The 9459-nt window shown below is 35.7% G+C and overlaps 1 protein-coding gene across 6 annotated transcripts; it reads left to right on the top strand.

The window, feature by feature from the left end:
• The first annotated feature begins 6297 nt into the window (after positions 1 to 6297).
• Positions 6298 to 9459, top strand: LOC135143501 (mitochondrial import inner membrane translocase subunit Tim22-like). 6 transcript variants are annotated; one of them, XM_064075375.1, is made up of 9 exons: positions 6298 to 6444; positions 6503 to 6644; positions 6706 to 6774; positions 6834 to 6986; positions 7079 to 7192; positions 7305 to 7551; positions 7638 to 7691; positions 7788 to 8039; positions 9386 to 9459. In XM_064075375.1, the coding sequence occupies exons 6-9, from the start codon at positions 7326 to 7328 to the stop codon at positions 9445 to 9447; spliced, it is 594 nt and encodes a 197-aa protein (XP_063931445.1). In that variant the 5' UTR covers positions 6298 to 6444; positions 6503 to 6644; positions 6706 to 6774; positions 6834 to 6986; positions 7079 to 7192; positions 7305 to 7325; the 3' UTR covers positions 9448 to 9459. The 6 variants fall into 6 exon arrangements, 5 of the variants coding, with proteins under 5 accessions (XP_063931445.1, XP_063931444.1, XP_063931448.1 ...); XR_010282809.1 differs by lacking the exon at positions 9386 to 9459 and adding an exon at positions 8091 to 8139 and having other exon boundaries at positions 6503 to 6774; positions 7447 to 7551; XM_064075374.1 differs by having other exon boundaries at positions 6503 to 6774.

The raw sequence follows: 9459 nt of genomic DNA on the forward strand, positions 1-9459 counted from the left end.
GTACCAATGCGAATCGTTCTACTTAGTATCACTCCACAATGTCTTCTGCCCAATTAGAAATGGAAATAGCTAACGTCAACAGGCGGTGCCTAGTATGTAACTAGGAATTACCGAAGCTTCGAAAATTATTGCAGTTCAAAATTATTCTTTCAATCCTTACCCATATAGTTCGAAAATTGCTAAGCCCCAAATAAATGGCTTAGCTACCTAGGAAAAGACGCGTGGTTGTCCCCAGAGCTATCAAGCAATCTTTATGGCTAGGGTCCTGCTATGGTACTGCTGGAGACCAGAGAGAGTTTACTGCGCCCATCTCGATGCTCGAGCGTGTCCAAAAACACCATGCTTGAAAGAACTCTAAAAGGTTTTACAGTAACTAAAATAAATTTTTATTTCATGTAGCATAAATCTTTTCCGTTTCAAACTTTAAACATTTTACAAGCACAAGAATCTACAGTAGTTGTTGTTTTTCTCGTATCTCAGGTAAGTAGCTGTGCCCAAGCGTGAGTTAAACAGACCTCAAGCTCTCCTAAATATTCCATGAGCTGAGTTAACTATAGCACGGCAACCATGTGGAATAAGCATTCATTGAAACTAAAGATAAAGTCAAATACTAAGGCCTACTTCAGGGGCTCGGTCGGATCCCTCCCAAAACAGGCCCTGATAGAGGGTTATTACCAGCACTATGCGTTCTCCTCCCTCTGATGCACAGAAATAATTAACCCTAGGAAGGATATCCACGATGAAGCCAGAGAAAACATTGCAGGTAAACCTCTCGTACGACATCTTAAAGCGGTTCTCCGGAGGCTACCTTCCTAAGAAAGATTGCGATTGCTCTCGCCAGTTACTATTGTAAAGCGACCGAAAAAGATCGGCCTTAGATCAAATACAAATCTGACGGCGCTCAATTATTACGGTTTCTCGGCTAAGAACGGTTTTTACCCAAAGACTAGAACTCTAAAAATTCGAACTCTACCTTCTAGTAGACCATAGTTATCAAAACTTTTGCTCGACTGAGGTAGTACGAAAAAACAATCAAAAATATCTATGCTTTTCATTTTTAAGAACGGTGTTTTCAGACTTTCTCCAGCATCGAGAAGTGTGCTAAAAACTCTCCTGCTTTCAAGAAGTAATATAGCAGAACCCCAGCATCGGCAATTGATTAATAGATTAGGACACACTCGCCCGTGTTTAATACAAATGAATTAGAATTGGTAAAATAATTCAAGGACTTCAATAAGTTTTAAAACTATGGGAGTGATTATTAATTATATATTGTATAGCGCCTGATGATGTCAGTTTTTCACATTTCTAATTAGACAGATCCTTTTTTAAAATGGTGCTAAAATAGTACTAGTTACGAAAAATTATAACTTTCTACAGGAAGTGTGTATTCACGTGTAGGGGTATTTTAGTTGTAGTAAAGATTCGTGCTGTAGGCAAAATGGGGGATAAAGAAAGGCAATTTTTTTTTATTGTTTTAAGGACCCAGTCTTTATATATTAATTAAATTATATGCTACGGAATGAAAGATATTGCTGCAGCTGTAAATTTTGCCCAGGTCGTGAACACCGTTTACAGAGCTCTACTGTAGTCTTGCGTTAGTCTTACTCTGATAAGACTGGCAGGTGGCCTGGAGAGAGCTTATCCAGGCGATACCGCCTGTTTTAAACCGGATATGTCGAGGATGTCTGATATTGCTGTTTTGCCTTGTGCGTCGGAAGTTAAGGTGCCAGCACGCAAAGGTTGTATTGGTCCGCACGCTTCTCATGTATTTTTCTGTTTAAAATTTTAAGCCGATTATTCCAAGCCACGTGTTTGGGTTAAAGTGACCACAAAGAATGGCAGACAAGCCCGTTAATGCAGTTCATGCAGATTACTTTTTAAGAAGCGACCTGTTAGGGGGGGGGGGGGGGGGGGGCGCAGTAGAGAGACAGTAATAACTTGGTTTGCAAATTAATATGTTTAAAATAAAACACCGGTTAAGCTTTGTTTCAACTACTTGGATTTCTATTACCAAAGCATAGTAAGCTTTTCAAACTACAGGGCAAACTTTAATACTCTACAGTTTTTCTCTAAATAGGGATACAAAAACAACTTCCTTTGCATAAGGAAAAAAAGGTTAGTTGAACTTTATTTTATCAAAAACATAGATGCTAACATAGAAGAGGGTTTTACCTTCTTTAAAAAGGGTCCTAAAACAAAAGATCAAAAAAATTAGAAAGGTTTAATAGAAGCTGCAAAAACAGTGACACTTCGGTTGAGATATTATTATTGTGGTACTGGTAGTAGGCCTCTATCGTCTATGGTAGAAGCAAGTGATAGAGCTCTCAAAATACGAAAATTCTATTACAACGTATTGTAATACACAAACTAATTACTCTCCCAAGAATTATTTAGGTTTATATAAAATTTATATAAATAGCGTTACCTATTCTCTATTGGATTGCGATCACAGAGATCTAGGCTACTATTCGAGCATGATTTAAGGTCAAGGGTTAACCGTTGCCGTTAGCCCTCAGTTCTGCAGGTTCGGTTCGTAACTGGGACACAATGCAGCATTTGTTGCATTTAAGCACCAAACACTTTTAATTAGCGTGACTATGGTACATTTGCTAAGCTCTGGGCACAGGGTTGTAAGCTACTCCTGAGAGTCGCTGATTGTATTAAGCACACACCAAAAGGTTTGCTCTTAAAACTGGTAAAATATCCGGTTTAGACTCTAGCCCTTTTGTAGCTTCTGCAGTACCTGTTCTAGAGTGTACGTTATAGTAAGTAGCATACTTTCGACTGGAGCCTTGTGCTCACTGACTAAACTTAATAGCTTTAGTAACTTATTTTTACTTTGAAACCACTAAGCGAATAGGCTAAATAACCTTCAGCTTCAGTACTTAGCAGTTGACTCGTATTATATTGGGCATCACCTGTCAGCTTTCTCCTGTCTAATTAGGCAAATTCATTTGACCCACTCCATTCTATCACCGGTGAGAGTGTCTGAGTTTTGCACCTTATGTTTTTCATTGGCAAGTAGCAAAAACTGAATGCAAACGGGAAAATGGGACATTAATAAGTGATAGTTCGTATGCCATTGCCTCTTCTCCCGGGCCATTTGTGTTGTCTTTAAACCTAGCAAGTTGGAAACTGGTTGTATATCGAGTAGTACTGGAGATAACAATATACACTTAAATTGGGAGCGGGTTATTAGATTGCATTACTGCTGAGGGATAGTAGAAGCTACTTGTCTAGCTAAATTGTGGCTTTTTTTTTTGCTATTCTCTTAGTAGTGTACGTACCCAGATATTCGAAACATTGATGACACCGCCCTACTGGGTCACTATTATGCAGCAGGTCAACGCTTACTTGTAAGTGACAATAAATTTTAATGTCTTCGGCCAGTAAACAAGAATAGTAATAGAAGCTTCTTAGAGTGGTACTCGGGTGAAATCCCTTAGCACGCAGTGCCGTTTCAATTATAGGTAAAAAGTGAATAGGTCTCGAAAAACAACCTTGCTGGGCTTGTCCTAGGTGACTAAAGGGGTAGTGCTATTATCTGCAGTTCCTTGGTAGTTGAAGGCATCAGGTGAATGCCGTCGCGGAGATCAAGGAGGAAGGAATCTTTGCGCCTAGAACGTTCAGGGATTCTACTAACGTAGGCCACATATTCTTTCAACGAGGATAACAGGGTGATCTTAACTTTACGTCTCTGTAATCTTCTGAATTTGCAAGAATTTCTATTCATACCCGTTTGAGTAGATGCTTACCGTTTTGGCAGCGAAGGTAATGCAACTTTAAGTTTATGTCATTCTTATGTGCATGTTAGAGTAAGCTCCAATATACTATTTGAACCCTTTTTACCGAACGATTGATACATATTAATTGTGGTTTAACCCATATATCCCTAACGACGCTAAAATCACTAGAAGTTCTTATATTAACTGTTAACTAAGTAGGGTCCGTATTTTAACGGCGTGGTGTGAATGAACATTTGATAATTTAGAGGCTTTTATAAAAACTTAGGATAAAAAAAATTTGATAAAGACTAAAAAGGTTAAGTTACTGTTTGCTGTTTAGGATAATAACAATTACTAGGAAAATAGAATTGAAATTATTAGGACGAACGATAAATTAATTTAAGTAATGTTTTTATGTGAAATGTATACCTACACCCACCTCTCGTAGTTCTTACGATTTAACTATATCGCCTTATTCATACATAATTAAAAAAGGTAGAAGTGGAGCCCTATGAATAACTTCGCACTCCACCGAAAAGATTTTAATCTCCTAAGCAAGTACGTTCTTTTATATTACATGCGCTGCTTGCGCGCACGCACATATAAACATGTTTATAAATGTGGTTTCCAAATGGTATGTACACGCAATCTTCAAGTTTAACTTTTATTAAATACTCATTTATCCATAAGGTAACATTAAATTCTGTCTGGTGCTTTGGAAAATTAGTATTTCAATGCATGGATAACCACGCCTTCTATCTCGCTTTTGTTATTGTGGTGTAGGCATAAAGCAATTCAATAATTCTATTTCTGTCACTTCCCTATTTCCACCTCATTGGTGTAGGCGCAATAGTTAGTATATGGTTTAGTACGCGCGCTGATGGCAATAATTAACAATTAAATTCTGCTTTTACGCCCTAAATTAAAGGAGGATGCAAACGTCGACTCCAGGAAGAGTAACGATTTTGTAAATCCACCAGCATTAAAGACTTCATATTAATCTAAAGTAATCAGCAGCAAAAATTAAGGGAGCGCATCAGCAAACTATGACAAGAGTTATGGGGGGTAATGAGTGAAGAATTGCAGGCTCAAAGGATTAAATGCCTTTTAAAGTTGATGTCGTGACACTGGCAGGCCTCTTGCAATATTAAAGTCCTCTTATTGCCAAAGAGAGCTTAGAAACTTATTAAATGAAAGCTAAAAAGTAGTCCAATATATTAAGGGAAGTCTAGATGTTTCTAACGTTGGAAAACATAAAGTTAGAACCGAAGATTTATTTCAGGAACTTTTGTCGAAAGTGCTCTTTATAAGTTCAGCGAAAAAAAGGTGGGGTCTACCTACTGCACAGGATCACAAAAACAATAAGAATATTAACGATATCAATGTAATGCCATCGCCAAGAAAAAAAGAGCCATGTTCTGAGGTTGATGAAAAATATTCAACTGGCCGAAGTGGTGAAAGCTACCAGAGGAAAACCAAAGAAATACTTCTAGACAGTTAGTAGAGATACGCCAAGTAAGTTTAAAAAAGATATTTATAGTAAAAATGAAGTTACCTTCGGAAATAATAGTTATTTTTGTTGTAGAAATGCTTGTGGTAAAAGAGGTTTGTGTAGTGGTTATAGTAGCTGTAAGGACTGTGTAAATAATATTAGTAAAAGTAATAATAATACTAATACTACTAATATTAATAATAATTGCAATTATAGTTGTAGTGCTTGTAATGAATTGTAGAGGCCTCTATAGCGGGTGTTACTTGCCGGTGCATCATAGACTGGTTCAGAAAGAGGTTTTATTCATGTTTCTGTCAAGCGTTTAAAATTGTAAAACTTTTTACGTTACCAAACTACCACATATAGAGTATTCAGGAGAGTAATTTTTTTTACAGAGAAGGTCGTACCAGTTAAACTTTCACTAATAACAAGACCACGGATTGCAATTAAATGTAGTCGTTTACAATATGCCTAAGGGCTGTAAACAATTTTACGGAAGTGCCTATTTTAAAAATTTGGTACCAGTAACTAATTCAAAAAGTAATAGCCTTTTAACTTCAGAATCTAACTTAACAGTCGTACGCTTTAAAAAATTTTATTTTGTTTTTCGAGTAATAGGAAGAGAAGGAAGGTGCAATCAAGTTTACTGCCTTGTCTCGGGGGGTTCATACCTTATAAGAGCTTGAGTTATATTTGTAGAATTAAGGCTAGCACGTGATATGAACATCTTGTGGCGCATGAAGTAATGTAACACTTTGCATGAGCACGTGATAATTAATTTCAACGTCAACCTGTAAGTTTGCCGACACTAACTTGAATTAAGCCCCTTTTCTTTGTTAGTTGCATACCATTATATATTCATTTGTAAAGACAGGTAATTTTTGGTTTTTTATATATATTAATATGGTATAATACACTATGTTGCTAGTTCTTGCATAGTTTGGCTTATTTCCTAAGTTAACTACCTATTTAAAAGTTTTATCATTTTTAATTTTTGTTTATTCATTTAATTAATTATTTCTAATTTTTATGATAGTTTTTTATTAGTCAATTTGGATTTGCTTGTTTTAGCGTATAGTGACAACCGCATAAGTAGTTACGATTAGAATACTAAGCGGACTACCACCTTGGCGTAGTCTGGTGCTTCTTCACTAGCGTGAACGGTAGGTTATAGTTGTGCTGAGGGTTTATTTGCTTGCAAAAGTTATATGTGCATATGCATAGGTATTACCCGCTTTTAAAATTGTAAAAACTTGTTATAGTATATTTAATTTTACACTAGAGTTCTGCTTGAATTGCTTGTTGTATCTGTTGTCTTCTGAGACGACAGTGGGATCGGTCTACTCGAATAACTTTGTCTGTCTTACTATGGGGATCAGATTTGGTGTGCCAGTAATGAATTACCATTCGGTGTACAGAGAAAAGTAGGAACTTACTGGCTGTGATGTGCAACTTTCCTTTTAATCTGTTAGATTATCAACTAAGTCGTACAGTGGACACCTAAAATTAAGGTTTTAGTCTAAACAAAAACTATACCTGCTCAGGCTTGACATGGTTGTACGTCCTATGCTTTCGTGTCGTCTTTGAAGGTTAACCGAACCAACGTCATATAGAGCTAATATGATCAATGGAGTACTCAATCACTTTTAGAAGTGGGGGTCGTGGATGGTTATTTAGGACATGGACTGGAAATGCTTTTAAACTTTAATTACGTTACCTCGTTAATATTACTAGACAGTGGCCTGAAGTTAGAATTCTAAAGTCTAGTAAGTGCTATAGTTACCACTAGTACTTTCACAAAAAAGTTTATTAAAAAAATCTTTTTTTTATATATAATTAAATATGATTAAAAAATTAGAAAATAAAAGATTGGAGCTAAGTTTGCGGAAAACAAAAAAAAAGCACATTAGGAGTTATTTAAAGCTGAAAGGAGCTCTGCATTAAAGGCCACATGTTCGCCTTTAGAAAAAAGGTTTGTGGCCGTATGTCGACTGTTTACGGCTTGTGTTTTCTTTGTTTTGAGCTTACGGGCTTAACATTGCGGTTTGAAGTGTTTAACAGTTTTTTCTCCTTTACTTAAGTAGTATGTGTTAACGTAAGTAAGAATGAAAAATTCAGAAGGCTTTGAGGGCACTCATACTTCTCTGGCTGAGTTTCTTCAAGAGTTTTTTAAATTTTATGGAAGTCCCTCTTCCGTATTTAAGATGATTGAACTTCCTTCTTTAGCTAGGCCACCTTATCCAATTCCTTGCTTAAAGTCTCAGGATGTAATACTTGCTGAAAAATTTAGAGATTCTTGTGTAACTAAAGGCATTATCAGTTATATTGCCGGTACGACCTTCTTATCAGAGTAATTGTCTTAGCTTTACCAAAAACGAGTTTTTTATTTTTATCTTTACCTTCTTTACTACCTTGAGGCTTTGGTCTAGGCGCTCTATTTGGTCTTTTAATGGATGGTTCACAAGTCGTGGGTACCTTAATTTTATTTTTTTAAAGATTTCTAAAAATTTTTTTTACTGACTATAAATGTTTTATTTTGTATAATTTCGGTATTTCTTATCAATTAGACGAGAAGACGTCCTTTAAGAAAATTTTTAAGGATAGCTTGTATAAAAGTTTATCTACAGGGAGAAATTTTGCAGCTTTTGGTTTCGCTTTTGCCATATCTGAGTGTTGCATAGAGTCGTACCGAGGATCAACAGACAAGTTAAATCCCATCCTTGCTGGCTGTGCTACTGGTGGTGCGGTGGGCTTTCGGGTTAATGCAAAAGCTGGCGCTTTTGGCTGTGCTTCGGTTGCCGCTTTTACTTCTTTGTTTGGTAATTAGTTGCTCAATTTTTTTCTCTCTTTCTAATTTTTACTTTATTCAGAATTTTTTATAAGCGGTTAAATGTATTATTATTATATCCAAGTTTATTTTTAATTAAAAAAAAAATTTTCGAAAAAAATTTCTTATTTTCGTTGCGGAAGTTACATATATTCATTATCTGTTTGCTTTTTCAATTTATTGATAGCTATAACCAGTGATTAAACAATAAGTTTTATTAGAGGCAAGCTACTTAATATAAGGAAAGAAAGTCATAAAACCAAAGACATAGTCGGTTTCAAATTAAATTATTTTATAAAAAGATTCAGGTTAATAAAAAGTATGTGGTCAATAAAACTATTTTATAGTGTTATGTCGCAATAAATCGTGCTTCTTCAAGATTTGAAGAAGGCTATCATCTTTTTTTTCTGAAACTTAGGATAAGCAAATATGACTTGCTTACCATAGGTTTGTTATAACCTAGTGCTTTGGTGAGGGGTACGTTTTAATAGTGTAGAAACAATCCTCAGTTTGTTGTGATCGTAGGCTTCAGATTACTGGAATATCTAGGCTATAGCAGTGAAAGGAATAATAGACATGAGTAGAATATGAATTACAAATGACCACTTGAGCGGTCAAGGTATTTATTTTTTATAAACTGGTATTTTCGCGGAGAAACCTAAAAAGGAAAATTTGTGTAGACATATTACATTTCAGAATCCAAACAGCGGCCTGAGTGGAATGTTTTATATGTAAAAGTAACACGTATTTATGAGCTCATATTATAAATTCGTACGGCAGGGCGTTAGACCAAAGAAGAAGAGTTCTGTATAGGCATGATCTTACTGTTCACTATGAAGCCTTCTCCCTAGACGAGAACTGTTATAATCTACAAGTTTTTAAGCTCAACCTATACAATCCTTGAACGACTAGGCCGTCGAAAACAGGCAAGCAAGGTCAAAATGTATAGGGAGACAAATCTAACAGGTAAAAAACGCCCACTCAAGACCAGCCCACCGGGCAACGAGAGTTGTCGCAACACAGCGGTTAAGGGTATTGATGCGCATACTAACAAGAATTTAATATAATTTGAAGCATTCTGTTTAAAAAAAAGTGTTTATCCAATATCCAATAAGCAGTGATTTATGAACTAATCTAGATATTTTAGATTATTTAATGATTAGATTAAACTTAAAAGAATAAAGAACTGTGTCGGTTAATCTAATTATCTCCCTGTCTCATTATTTTTTTTTTTTAATTATTTTTCTTTACAATTTATTTTATTAAAACTTTTACATATTTTTTTATATTGGTTCATATTTTTCTACAATGTTCTCTGAATGCTACTACATAACCAAGGTCATAGGTTCCGTTCCCACCGGGGCGGCGCTCTTTTTCAGTCTTTCATGGCCGCATATTAACTTCGCTCTTTC

The sequence above is a fragment of the Zophobas morio genome, unplaced genomic scaffold (genome assembly GCF_036711695.1).
Source record: "Zophobas morio isolate AGI-343-1 ecotype UQ-CSIRO unplaced genomic scaffold, CSIRO_AGI_Zmor_V1 ptg000062l, whole genome shotgun sequence".
In the NCBI taxonomy this organism is placed as follows: domain Eukaryota; kingdom Metazoa; phylum Arthropoda; class Insecta; order Coleoptera; family Tenebrionidae; genus Zophobas; species Zophobas morio.